The sequence below is a fragment of the Oncorhynchus masou genome, chromosome 1, assembly GCF_036934945.1.
Source record: "Oncorhynchus masou masou isolate Uvic2021 chromosome 1, UVic_Omas_1.1, whole genome shotgun sequence".
Lineage (NCBI taxonomy): Eukaryota > Metazoa > Chordata > Actinopteri > Salmoniformes > Salmonidae > Oncorhynchus > Oncorhynchus masou.
In genome coordinates this window covers 74,036,463-74,051,074 of record NC_088212.1, presented here as the reverse complement: position 1 = coordinate 74,051,074, position 14,612 = coordinate 74,036,463, and the positions used below count along the sequence as shown (strand labels likewise).

Here is a 14,612-nt window from a genome sequence, read left to right as displayed (position 1 = left end):
GGTTAGGGTTATCATCACTGAAGCTTAAGATTAAGGTTAAGATTATGCTCAGGATAAGAGTAAAGATTAGATGAGTAAAGTAGGTCTTCTGACTGACCTCTTGGGATCTCCCTTCTGTACATTGACCCAGTGCTCCACCTGAGCCAGAGCAGTCTTCCTCTGCACCTGCTTCTCTGTGGCTGTCCGTGGGACAAGGCCCCTCTTATACACAATGTTCCCATTCTGCTCAGGGGGCAGCGTGGCAAGGACTGTGTGGGCCAGGCCATTCCTGGGGTGTGAGGGGCCAGGGAGAGTGTCTGGGGAGAGCCTGTCTACCTCCGTGGCTGGATGGCTGAGCTTTCTAGGAGCCTCCAACACGTACCTCTCCTCGTCCCCCTGGCTCAGTCGGATCTCCCCCTCCAGAGGCTCCTCTCTCTCGGGCCGCTGGAGGCTCCCTGAACGCGACTGGGAGGGGCTCTTACTGGTGTTGTTGTTGTTAACGTGGTTGGTCTGTGGTACTGCCTGCTGCACTGACATTTCTGGTTTCTCTGTGACTGTCTCTCTGTGAGGGGTGAGAGGCGATAGAGGTCAACAGGGATACCGGAACAGAGGCACTTTACAGTTACCTAGGCTAAATACAATGGCCAAACCTGGCTTCTCTATCACACCAACCCCTGGACAATAGAAACAACTGACATGATTAATCAGCTCAGTGTGACATGGATAGTGACAAGCTAATATACTGAACAAAGATATAAATGCAACATGCAACAATTTCAACGATTTTGCTGAGTTACAGTTCATATAAGGAAATCAGTCAATTGAAATAAGTTAATTAATACATTTTCAATGGATTTCACATCTCTGGGAAGGGGCGCGGCCACTGCAGTTTCATCGGCTGACCGGGTGGCAAATTCTCTCAAACGACGTTGAAGGCAACTTATGGTAGAGAAATTAACATTAAATTATCTGGCAACAGCTCTGGTGAACATTCCTGCAGTCAGCATGACAATTGCACATTCTCTCAAAACTTGAGACATCTGTGGCATTGTGTTGTGTGACAAAACTGCACATTTTAGAGTGGCCTTTTATTGTCCACAGCACAAGGTGCACCTGTGTAATGATCATGCTGTTTAATCAGCTTCTTGATATGCCACACCTGTCAGGTGGATGGATTATCTTGGCAAAGCAGAAATGCTCACTAACAGGGATGTAAACAAATTTGTGCACAAAATTTGAGAGAAATAAGCTTTTTGTGCATATGGACAAATTCTGTGATCTTTTATTTCAGCTCATGAAACATGGGAACAACACTTTACATGTTGCGTTTATATTTTTGTTCAGTATATATCCCCTGAATGTTAGTCAAGGACTTAGTGACCTGTAGTAATGCATTAAATACTTACGTTCTGTGTCTTAAAACAAAATACTAATGCTATTCTTTCCAACTTTCCCTCAGATATTAATACAGTAGACTACATTATGATAAAGTACAGCTGTACACTGTAAACAGGGGATTTGGAGGTATTAGGCTGTGGATAAAACGGCAACATGGACACCTCCATTAACCTGAGTTGACTCTGACTGTCAATGTTATTTCCCACTTGAGTGATACTAGTGAAAGCACTCAAATGTCATTTATTCATTACTGAGTTCCTCCACAGAGGGAGGGGAGACTACAGGGAGGAGTTTTCAATATGTTTTTAACACCCACATATGTTCATGGAGAGGGGATTGTAACTAAGTGAGGCTCTTTGGATAGGAGGCAGGCTGGGATCCCCTTGAGAGTCAAAATGACAGCCATTTTGTCTTTAAACAAATAGCTTGGGGTAGCCTCTTCATCAATGACTCTGTGTAATAGCTCTAGTGATCATTAATTTGTCCCCACAGATGAATGTATGAGACTCTCTCCCTCTGCAGGGAGTCATTCATCTGAGATATCATTTATCTGATTCCCAGACCAACACTATACACGTCTAACAAATCACACATTTTTTAGATTACAAATATTGACAGGGCAGGTCCTCAATGGACAGTTTTTAACTCAGTTTCAAAGTTCAGAGCCTATTCAGACATACAGTACCAGTCAAAAGTTTGGACACACCTACTCATTCAAGGATTTTCCTTTATTTTTACTATTTTCTACATTGTAGAATAATAGTGAAGACATCCAAACTATGAAATAACACATATGGAATCATGAAGTAACCAAAAAGAGATTCATCAAAATTCTTAAAAGTAGCCACCCTTGGCATTCTCTCAACCAGCTTCATGAGGTTGTCACCTGGAATGCATTTCAATTAACAGGTGTGTCTTGTTAAAAATGTCTTTCCTTCTTAATGCGTTTGAGCCAATCAGTTGTGTTGTGACAAGGTAGGGGTTGTATACAGAAGATAGCCATATTGGTAAAATACCAGTCCATATTATGGCAAGAACAGCTCAAATAAGCAAAGAGAAATGACAGTCCATCATTACTTTAAGACATGAAGGTCAGTCAATCCGGACAAAGTCCGAAATTCAGATATTGCAGCCCAAATAAATGCTTCACAGAGTTCAAGTAACAGACACATCTCAACATCAACTGTTCAGAGGAGACTGCATGAATCAGGCCGAATTGCTGCAAAGAAACCACCACTAAAGGACACCAATAATAATAAGAGACTTGCTTGGGCCAATAAACACGAGCAATGGCCATTAGACCGGGGGAAATCTGTCCTTTGGTCTGATGAGTCCAATTTTTGGTTCCAACCACCGGGTCTTCGTGGGACGCAGAGTAGGTGAACAGATGTGTAGTTCCCACCGTGAAGCATGGAGGAGGTGTGATGGTGTGGGGGTGCTGTGATTTATTTAGAATTCAAGGCACACTTAACCGACATGGTTACCACAGCATTCTGCGGCGATATGCCATCCCATCTGGTTTGCGCTTAGTGTGACGATCATTTGTTTTTCAACAGGACAATGACTCCAAACACACCTCCAGGCTGTGTAAGGGCTATTTTACCAAGAAGGAGAGTGATGGAGTGCTGCATCAAATGACCGACCTCAACCCAATTGAGATGGTTTGGGATGAGTTGGACGGCAGAATGAAGGAAAAGCAGCCAACAAGTGCTCAGCATATGTGGGAACTCCTTCAAGACTGTTGAAAAAGCATTCCAGGTGAAGCTGGTTGAGAGCATGCCAAGAGTGTGTAAAGCTGTCATCAACTCAAAGGGTGGCTACTTAAAAAATATATTTTATATGTTATATTCTTCTAACACTTTTTTGGTTACCACATGATTCCATATGTGTTATTTCATAGTTTTGATGTAAAGAAAAACAGACAACGATTTTCAGGAGAAATAGCTTCCCTTGGAGCTGCTAATGAGCACCGAGCAGCGTTGGCCACTAGATGGTATTGTTTTACAAAACATCATATCCAACCCTCCCTCTCAGCTGTAGCATGCCAGTCCAGATCAGTCACATCATGTATGTGCACTATACACTTAATTTCTCCGACACCACAAGCTGTCATTCACCTAACCAAACCAGTTTGGCCAAACCATAACTTTTTCTCCTTTTAATTGAAACAGCTATTCTTTATTTCCTATATACTGCACTACTTTTGACCAGGGCCCATGGGGATCTAATCAGTAGTGCACTATATAGGGAATAAGGTGCCATTTGGGACGCAGAACGTGTTTGTGCCCTCTGATGGAGTAGAGGGAGGAACCGTGTCTGTGCCCTGTGACTGGCCCATGCTCAGCTGGCAGCAGGAGCAGGATGGAGCACTCATCCATACAGCAGCCAGCTGCAGAACTCAACATCCCACCCATCCACAGCACAGGAGAGTAGACACTATCAGAGCAGTGCTACGCCTGTCCTGCCATGGATGACTGCTCACTGAGTCCTAGGCAAGCAGGCCAAGCTAAACCATGCCAAGCCAGGCCAGGCCAGGTACACTCCCACCTATAACCCCAACAGTTAGGCACTTTGCTAATGTTTCTAAAGGCACATGATCAAGATCAGACTGGGAAAAATGGGCTTTGCTTTGGTGCTGGGAAGGAAAAGAGAAGGAGGCAGAGGTCTACTGGGAGAGATACTGGTGGATCCCTGTTTGGACGAGGAGTCATTTGGTTAACTGGGGATTATTGGGGATAACTACAGAGGAGACTATTGGGGACACTACAGAGGAGACTATTGGGGACACTACAGAGGAGACTATTGGGGACACTACAGAGGAGACTATTGGGGACACTACAGAGGAGACTATTGGGGATACTACATGGGAGACTATTGGGGATAACTACAGAGGAGACTATTGGGGATACTACATGGGAGACTATTGGGGGGACACTACAGAGGAGACTATTGGGGACACTACAGAGGAGACTATTGGGGACACTACAGAGGAGACTATTGGGGATACTACATGGGAGACTATTGGGGATACTACATGGGAGACTATTGGGGGGACACTACAGAGGAGACTATTGGGGACACTACAGAGGAGACTATTGGGGATACTACATGGGAGACTATTGGGGACACTACAGAGGAGACTATTGGGGACACTACAGAGGAGACTATTGGGGATACTACATGGGAGACTATTGGGGACACTACAGAGGAGACTATTGGGGACACTACAGAGGAGACTATTGGGGATACTACATGGGAGACTATTGGGGGGACACTACAGAGGAGACTATTGGGGACACTACAGAGGAGACTATTGGGGACACTACAGAGGAGACTATTGGGGACACTACAGAGGAGACTATTGGGGACACTACAGAGGAGACTATTGGGGATACTACATGGGAGACTATTGGGGATAACTACAGAGGAGACTATTGGGGATACTACATGGGAGACTATTGGGGGGACACTACAGAGGAGACTATTGGGGACACTACAGAGGAGACTATTGGGGACACTACAGAGGAGACTATTGGGGATACTACATGGGAGACTATTGGGGATACTACATGGGAGACTATTGGGGGGACACTACAGAGGAGACTATTGGGGACACTACAGAGGAGACTATTGGGGATACTACATGGGAGACTATTGGGGATAACTACAGAGGAGACTATTGGGGATACTACATGGGAGACTATTGGGGGGACACTACAGAGGAGACTATTGGGGACACTGCATGGGAGACTATTGGGGACACTACAGAGGAGACTATTGGGGACACTACAGAGGAGACTATTGGGATAACTACAAATAGACTATTGGGGACACTACAGAGGAGACTATTGGGGACACTACAGAGGAGACTATTGGGGATAACTACAAATAGACTATTTGGGACACTACAGAGGAGACTATTGGGGATAACTAAAGAGGAAGCTATGGGGAACACTACAGAGGAGACTATTGGGGACACTACACAGGAGACTATTGGGGACACTACAGAGGAGACTATTGGGGACACTACAGAGGAGACTATTTGGGACAACTTGGAATGGCCTGCAGGGTGGAAGGGAGGGACTAACCTCTTGATGCCTTGACTCTGCATGAGAGCAGCCTGGTTCATGGCTCGGATCCAACCATTCATGTCCTCCTGGGTGTCGGCACTGAAGAGGTATGTCCTCATCCCACCGTGCTCTGCCTGCGAGCCAATCACAGAGTTCTTATTGTAAATGTAGGAGCGCATTCCTGTGTGGCTCGCCTGTGGAGAGAGAAGAGAAGAGACACATCAGAACCAAAAATAATGATGGGAAAGAGGGGATGGAGGGGTCAATGGGTACGTTCTGCAAATGAAGACTGTTAGCATATTAGCTCACAATGGGGCCCAACGCCATCACCAGAACCAGAAAAATAATAACAAAAGCAAGAGGCACCATTGTCTCTACACTAAAGCTGTTCATGCAACACGCCACGTATGAAGAAGCATTGGTTTTAAAGTTAGACAAGCAGTCAGTTTTGTCTGTATATTTGAAGTGTTTCACAAGTCCTAAGGCACAGCAAATTCCTCATTAATACCTTTGTGCACAAACGAATTTCACACAAACCTACAGTAACTCAACATAGCGTACCCAGTTTGCCTAGCTATAGCATTGTTACGAAGCACAAATCGTCATACAACACCCCCCCCCCCCCCCCCACACACACACACACACAAAGAGAAACCTCACAGTTAGCCTTACCCTGGTCCCTGGCTGCTACAGGCTAGAGTAGATCCGTCTCTACAGTATAGTGTAATGGGCTTGCCCTCCTGTCTAGCACTTACTGTAAATCTGCCCACCACAAGGCTAATCTCCCCATCCAGACCTCATAGGGAGCCAACGATGCCACTAACAACTTACTGTCCAATTACAACACAGATCAGCATTTTCCCAACACAGTTCCACCCCAAACTACTACACTGCCCAGTCCACAACTAAGACCTTTATACAGCTCTCTGCTCTCCAAACCACTCTACTGCCTTTCACTTTACAATACAACCTGTATCATCCAGTACTGCCCAGCATGCTAGTCCATGCATAGTCCCAGACCATCATTTTGCCTGTACCTATTACACAACTCTTCAAAGTAGCACATTCCTGTACTATCTGCTACAATATCCTTCCATGCATCCTGATGTATAATAACTCTGGGTCTGGGTACAGCCTTGCAGTCAGAGCCCTATGAGCCCTTGTCAAAAGCAGTACACCATATAGGAATTAGGATGCCATTTGGAATTCACCCTATGTCTACCAGGAATCCATCCTCCATTTAAAAACAAACAGCAATCCATTGTAAATCACTGAAAACTTCTCTTTAGCGTACAACACGTGCATCCACCATCATGTCGTGTTTCTGTTTAGTATTGTACTGTGACTTGTGATCAGCTGTAGTGATATTACTTGGCTGTGGGGTTAACAAAGCCTGTTTTGATTGCAGAGTCCTGTATTATCCAGCAGCATAGTGCCAGCGTGATCCCAACTGAATCCCCCAGAGAAAAGTGCTGAATGGACAGGCCAGAACCAGACCCATGACTAGGGTCCACATCCATATCCACCAGCTCTGCAGTCTACCACACACATCAGCAATGTGGGGATGTTTCGTGTCGGAACAACTACTTACTTTCCACAGTTCCTCTTTCACAAAAAGAGTGTGATTTTAAGGTGAGTATAAATGGAGGAACCTCTGCTATTACCCAGCCCTCTCCTCTCTTTAGCATGGAAGACTAGAAGGATCTATTTTAAGGCTCCCTTGACATAACATTAGGTGGGTCTGGTCTTAAGCTTTCATTGGGTAATGAACCTGGGTGATTTATCTACAAGCTGATCTTTGACTTTAAGAATGAGTCGAATAAAAACCAATCAACATTTTTTTTCCCGAAATTTTTATAAATTTTTATTTAACTTTGATTTAACCAGGAAAAGCCCATTGAGTCCCAGAGTCTCGTTTTTCAAGGGAGACCTGGCCAAGAAGGCAGCAACAATCAATACATTAAAACATATAACAATATAATACAATTCAACAACATGATCCGGCCTAAAAAAACATTTACACTCCTCTAGAACAGAGTCTCCCATCACAATGTTTACAGGGGCACTAACATATCTAGATGAGGCATAAATTGTAGACTATTCCATGCCTCTGGTACACAAGACGAGAAGGCATTCTTGCCTAATATTGTAAATGTCCTATACATTAACAAAACAAAACATATTAATAAATTGAGCCGGTTCCATGGCACTAAATGATATGGCCTGGTTGTACAACACAACAGAAACATTGAAAAACAGCCTGCTATAGCTAGACGTGGCTAGATAGACTGAATGTTTGTTGAATGTGATGGTGATGAGGCCAACAGAAAGAAAGGCAGTGAAACTGGCCCAGCCCAGTGTGAGACCCAGCTATCCCACGGTTCACATGGTGATGACAGTGTCCTGATGACTGATATGGAGGAGGCGGGGCCCAAATACCACTGCTACAGGGTCTAAACCCTCACAACAACCCATGTGTATCAGGCTTTGACTCATGGGTGGTTCCATATGAACTTTATGTCGTCCAACAGATTTGACACACAGTTACATCAAGAACCAAGGTTGGCTTCAATGGCAAACGTTCAGTAAAGTTAGCCAACCTGAATAAGCACTGGCATTGTCCATCCATCCGTAATTGATGCAGAAAAATCATAATCTAATCTAATTGTGCATTTTTATTGGTTTAGTAAATGAAAAGTAGACTATGAGCAGGGAAGAAGAAGCGAGGTGACGGTCCTCTGAGAGGGATGAAGGAAAATAAAACACATATTCATGCAAGAGGGGCCTGCCAGCGTGTTTCAGGACGGCAGTCCGGGGGGAACCGGCGCTCGCTACACCAGTCACAGTCACAACAGGAGGCCATTCAACCAATAGGAACACACGAGAGATAAGCACAGTGAGAAGAGCAAACAGAACAGGAGGGTAAAGGTCATTGACTTGCTCCAGAAAACAGAAGTGTCTCTGCTGTTCTCGGCTGGCTAGTCATCAACTCAATGAGACTGAATTATACTGAACAAAAATATAAATGCAAACTGACAAACTCAGGTTTTTCTGAGTTACAGTTCATATAAGGGAATCTGTCAATTGAAATAAATTGCTTAGGCCCTAATCTATGGATTTCACATGACTGGGAATACAGATATGCATCTGTTCGTCACAGATACCTTAAACAAAAGGTAGAGGCATGGATCAGAAAACCAGTCAGTATCTGGTGTGACCACCATTTACCTCATGCAGCGTGACACATCTCCTTCGCATAGTGTTGATCAGGCTGTTGATTGTGGCTTGTGGAATCTTGTCCCACTCCTCTTCAATGGCTGTCGAAGTTGGAGCACGCTGTCATACACGTCGATCCAGAGCATCCCAAACAACGTTGGCATCAGCAACAACATTGGCATCAGCAAACCGCTCGCCCACACGACGCCATACACGTGGTCTGCAGTTGTGAGGCTGGTTAGATGTACTGGCAAATTCTCTAAAATGACATTGGAGGCGGCTTATGGTAGAGAAATAAACATGCATTTCTCTGACATTCCTGCAGACAGCATGCAAATTGCACGTTCCTTCATAATTTGAGACATCTGTGGCAATGTGTTGTGTGACAAAACTGCACATTTTAGAGTAGCTTTTATTGTCCCCAGCACAAGGTGTACCTGCGTAATGATCATGCTGTTTAATCATATTCTTGATATGCCGCACCTGTCAGGTGGATGGATTATCTTCAGAAAGGAGAAATGCTCACTAACAGGATTGTAAACAAATTTGTGCAAAACATTTGAGAGAAATAAACTTTTTGTGCATATGGAACAATTCTGGGATCTTTTATATCAGCTCATGAAACGTGGGCCCAACACTTTACATGTTGCATTTATATTTTTGTTCAGTGTAGATGAACATTGATGCTATTGTTAGAACCCGCGGAAGCAGCAAGTGGACTAAAATACAGACCCACACCAGCAAACACAACATTAGAGCAACATACGACAACACAAGAATCTGGAGAGGGCAAATGGCTAAAGAGAGCATAGTTGGCCATAGGCTGCTAGAACTGGGGGTAAGGCTAGGATGGGAAACTCTGGTCTTTAGTGCCTCATGCGGTTTGATAGGTTATTAACTGGTAGTTGTCTGCGTTAACTAATGACTTCCCAACTGCATTCTCACAAAACATTGAGATACCACAGATCTCTCAAATCACAACAACTAACAGCGGTGGACAAACAGCAAGACAACAACAGCAGACTGGAATTAACCTTCATCCAATAGGCAGTTGAAGTGTTCTGTTGAGACAGTTAACAGTTAACTGAACAGCTTGGGTCCTGTCTAATGAAAGCTCCTGGTCTGGAATATGTGATTACCCAGAGCGAGAGAGAGAGAGAGCTGAGAGGAACAGAGACCTCTTAAATACATGCACTGGATAATTAGCAGAACAGTATTGAGAGCAGGAACCTCTCACCTAACCATGAAATACATTCCCTCCCCGGGCAGAGAGAGAGGCAGGAAGAGAGAGAGAGGCAGAGAGGCAGAGAGAGAGAGGACGCTAGAAAAAAGCTTCAATGTATAATTAATTTCCCCCCGGCAACAATCGTCATACAAATTCCATTGTATGTAATGTGAGCTGCAGGAGTAATACCCAGGCCTGCACCCCCCCCCCCCCCCCCCCCCCCCCCCACACACACACACACACACACACACACAGAACAACAACGGATACAGTATGAAAGGACTGCAATTGAACGCTGTCAAACTAGCACATCAAACATTCACCCTGAATTGTTCTTCATAGAGTGTCCTCTGCTCTCGCTGAGAAAGATATGGAGACGGATATTATAAACACTCTGACCCAGCAGAGAAACCAATTCTTACTGTCTACTCTGTCTGTCACACACACTGACTGAAATGTGAAAAAATAGTCTCTTGCCCCCCACTACCTTCAGGGAGGATCCTTTTCCATGCTGCCAACGGAGGCAAGAAACAATACAACAACGAGTGTGGTTACATGCACACAATAATGTGATTACTGTGGATCGTCAGATTAATGTAATAGTTTGATTGCAGTTTTTTTGGATTGCTTACACACTAAAATTAAAAGTAGTACACTATTAGCAAAACCTTACACTCAAGAAGCAAAACATCAGCCCATATTTGCACAACTATAAGCACATTGTCAACCTCACACTTGTTGCAAAACTCTACACACAGTGATTTGCAAAACACTAAACACACTTAACATACATTACACACAAAAATCTATCATGAAGTCACGTCTTTGCAATACCAAAGCACTGACTGTCAAATTACCACACCGTCCAACCAATTGGTTCAACACAGTCATCAGGTGTGCAAACACTCGTTTGCTTAATTGTAGACACACCAGTCAGGTGTATAAGCACTATAAAAAAGCAGCAGGTGAGTTCATCGGTCTTCAAACACAATGGAAAGAGTCAGAGAAAGAGTAAGACGAGGAGGAGGACGAGGAGAACGAGGAGGACGAGGAGAACGAGGAGGACGAGGAGACCGAGGAGGATGAGGAGAACAAGGAGGATGAGGAGAACAAGGAGGACGAGGAGAACAAGGAGGACGAGGAAGAGGAAGACAAGAAGGTGCTCAAAGAGGACCGAATCTGACAAATGGATGGAGAGGAGATCCAGCATGAGTTCATTTACGTAGATGAGGCTGGGTTCAACCTGACGAGAACACGAAGGAGGGGAAGAAACATCATTGGCCACAGGGCTATAGTCAATGTCCCAGGGCAACGTAGGGGTAATATAACACTCTGTGCAGCCATTACACAGAATGGGGTCCTCCACCGCCATGCCCATATGGGCCCTTACTACACAGCACTCATACTTACATTCTTGGAACAATTGCACAACATAACAGCAGCAAATCAAATCGATCGTATGCAATACATTGTTGTCTGGGACAATGTGTTTTTCTACCGCTCTGCTCTGGTTCAGAACTGGTTTCAGCAACATCCACATTTCACCGTCCTATATCTTCAACCATACTCTCCATTCCTCAACCCTATAGAAGAGTTTTTCTCGGCATGGCGGTGGAAGGTATATGATCTCCGTCTCCAGGCTGAGGTACCCCTCATCCAAGCCATGGAGGAGGCCTGTGACCAGATGGAGGTAGCAGCAATGCAAGGATGGATTCGTCATTCAAGACGTTTCTTTCCAAGGTGTCTTGCTAATGACAACATTGCCTGCGATGTTGAGGAAATTCTCTGGCCAGATCCAGCTAGACGAAGAGACAATGTCTAGTTATTTTTGTATTTATTTTTAAAAACTTACAATACGTAAAGTGACGTTTGGTTACAGTATTATGAATCTCCATGTCAACATTTTGGGCGTGTTGAGAAATAAATGAGTTTCTTCAGTCTGCAACATTGGTGTTGTGTAGTGTTTGGTGAATTTACATTATATTTGTACTTTGTTGATAGTAGCCTACTCTAATAATAGGGAAGTAGAAGTGCTAAAAGTGTTTTAGGTTTATCACAGCAGAGTGTAACTCGTGCAAACAGAGTATAGTAATGTGAAACGTGTGTGTTTCATATGGTAACAAAGTGTGGTTTTTAAAAAGAAGTGTATAGTTTTCACAAGAGTGTTTAATTTTGCAAAGGATCTGTAGTGTTTTGCTAATTGGGTGTGTGGTTGTGCTAATTGTGTGTAGTGTATTGAAAACACGGGCCCTGTTTTCAAAATCGTGTTTAAGCAAATCAAAAAAACTTGTAAAACGTTTACATGCAATGCAAGAAGGATCCTGTTTACATGGACACATCTGAAATCAGACTACATGATGGCACTCTGATAAATGCTGAAAACCACCAATAAAAATAAACTATTTTTGGTAAGCCTATTTGATTCTGAGTTGGGACATATACAGTTTGTAAACTACTTCTAAGACTCCTTCAATCAGTTGTTGTAAACTCACTTCACTGGAGCTAAAGAGGGAGGCTCGCTTGGCTGGTGCTGGTTCTGGCCCGCGCAGATCAAATACACTACTGGAATGACAATTAAGTGTTTACACGTCCTAATAATTCAAAAGATTCCTCAGAAAACCAGGTGTTTGTTTACTTCGATGTTTACCTTACGCTGATTAAGATAGAAAGAGTAAGGTGTTTACATGATTATTGCCATAATCTGTTTAAAATCTAATTATGAGGGTGTATGTAAACGTACTCCATGTGTTTGTCAACATTACTAGTTAATAAGGCATGAACAAACTGGTTTCCTATGTTCTACTGTATATCTGCAATAGGAAACATCCCTGGACCAGATACAATCAAACAGCAGAGGAATTCAGAGTGTTTGTGTTTATTCCCCCACAGCCCTACTGAGTAGAGAGATAATGATGTTCCCATGTAGGCACAGAGAAAGAGGAGAAGAGTGTGGAGAGGAGATGGGATGGGATGGGATGGGAGGGGCTTGGAGGAGTGTGGAGAGGAGATGGGATGGGATGGGAGGAGAGGGGCTTGGAAGAGTGTGGAGAGGAGATGGGATGGGATGGGAGGAGAGGGGCTTGGAGGAGTGTGGAGAGGAGATGGGATGGGAGGAGAGGGGCTTGGAGGAGTGTGGAGAGGAGATGGGATGGGATGGGAGGAGAGGCGCTTGGAGGAGTGTGGAGAGGAGATGGGATGGGAGGAGAGGGGCTTGGAGGAGTGTGGAGAGGAGATGGGATGGGATGGGAGGAGAGGGGCTTGGAGGAGTGTGGAGAGGAGATGGGATGGGAGGAGAGGGGCTTGGAGGAGTGTGGAGAGGAGATGGGATGGGAGGAGAGGGGCTTGGAGGAGTGTGGAGAGGAGATGGGATGGGATGGGAGGAGAGGCGCTTGGAGGAGTGTGGAGAGGAGATGGGATGGGATGGGAGGAGAGGGGCTTGGAGGAGTGTGGAGAGGAGATGGGATGGGATGGGAGGAGAGGGGCTTGGAGGAGTGTGGAGAGGAGATGGGATGGGAGGAGAGGGGCTTGGAGGAGTGTGGAGAGGAGATGGGATGGGAGGAGAGGGGCTTGGAGGAGTGTGGAGAGGAGATGGGATGGGATGGGAGGGGCTTGGAGGAGTGTGGAGAGGAGATGGGATGGGATGGGAGGGGCTTGGAGGAGTGTGGAGAGGAGATGGGATGGGAGGAGAGGGGCTTGGAGGAGTGTGGAGAGGAGATGGGATGGGATGGGAGGGGCTTGGAGGAGTGTGGAGAGGAGATGGGATGGGATGGGAGGAGAGGGGCTTGGAGGAGTGTGGAGAGGAGATGGGATGGGAGGGGCTTGGAGGAGTGTGGAGAGGAGATGGGATGGGAGGAGAGGGGCTTGGAGGAGTGTGGAGAGGAGATGGGATGGGATGGGAGGAGAGGGGCTTGGAGGAGTGTGGAGAGGAGATGGGATGGGAGGAGTGTGAAGAGGATAGGGGCTTGGAGGAGTGTGGAGAGGATAGGGGCTTGGAGGACTGTGGAGAGGGGCTTGGAGGAGTGTGGAGAGGATAGGGGCTTGGAGAAGTGTGGAGAGGACAGGGGCTTGGAGGAGTGTGAAGAGGATAGGGGCTTGGAGGAGTGTGGAGAGGATAGGGGCTTGGAAGACTGTGGAGAGGGGCTTGGAGGAGTATGGAGAGGATAGGGGCTTGGAGGAGTGTGGAGAGGATAGGGGCTTGGAGGAGTGTGGAGAGGATAGGGGCTTGGAGGAGTGTGGAGAGGATAGGGGCTTGGAGAACTGTGGAGAGGGGCTTGGAGAACTGTGGAGAGGGGCTTGGAGGAGAGTGGAGAGGGGCTTGGAGGAGTGTGGAGGGGGACTTGGAGGAGTGTCGAGGGGGGCTTGGAGGAGTGTGGAGGGGGGCTTGGAGGAGTATGGAGGGGGGCTTGGAGGAGTGTGGAGGGGGATTGGAGGAGTGTGGAGGGGGCTTGGAGGAGTGTGGAGGGGGGCTTGGAGGAGTGTGGAGAGGGGCTTGTAGGAGTGTGGAGGGGGGCTTGGAGGAGTGTGGAGGGGGGCTTGGAGGAGTGTGGAGAGGTTAGAGGCGTGGAGGAGTGTGGAGAGGTTAGAGGCGTGGAGGAGTGTGGAGAGGGGCTTGGAGGAGTATGGAGTGGGGCTTGGAGGAGTGAGGAGGGGGGTTTGGAGAAGTGGTCAGAGGATAGGTGCTTGCAGGAGTGTGGTGGGGGTTCCTAAAGCTCTACTGGTGATGA

The 14,612-nt window shown here is 46.0% G+C and overlaps 1 protein-coding gene across 5 annotated transcripts in view; it reads right to left on the bottom strand.

Moving 5' to 3' along the window:
- LOC135550437 (pleckstrin homology domain-containing family A member 7-like) overlaps window positions 1-14,612 on the bottom strand; it is a 140,958-nt gene that overhangs the window by 33,913 nt on the left and 92,433 nt on the right. For all 5 annotated transcript variants that reach the window (XM_064981234.1, XM_064981242.1, XM_064981247.1 and 2 more), the window contains exons 9-10: window positions 5,466-5,641; window positions 98-541 (exon numbers count right to left, since the gene is read on the bottom strand). In XM_064981234.1, the coding sequence (XP_064837306.1) occupies window positions 98-541; window positions 5,466-5,641 (620 nt within the window). The remainder of the gene's footprint in view (window positions 1-97; window positions 542-5,465; window positions 5,642-14,612) is intronic.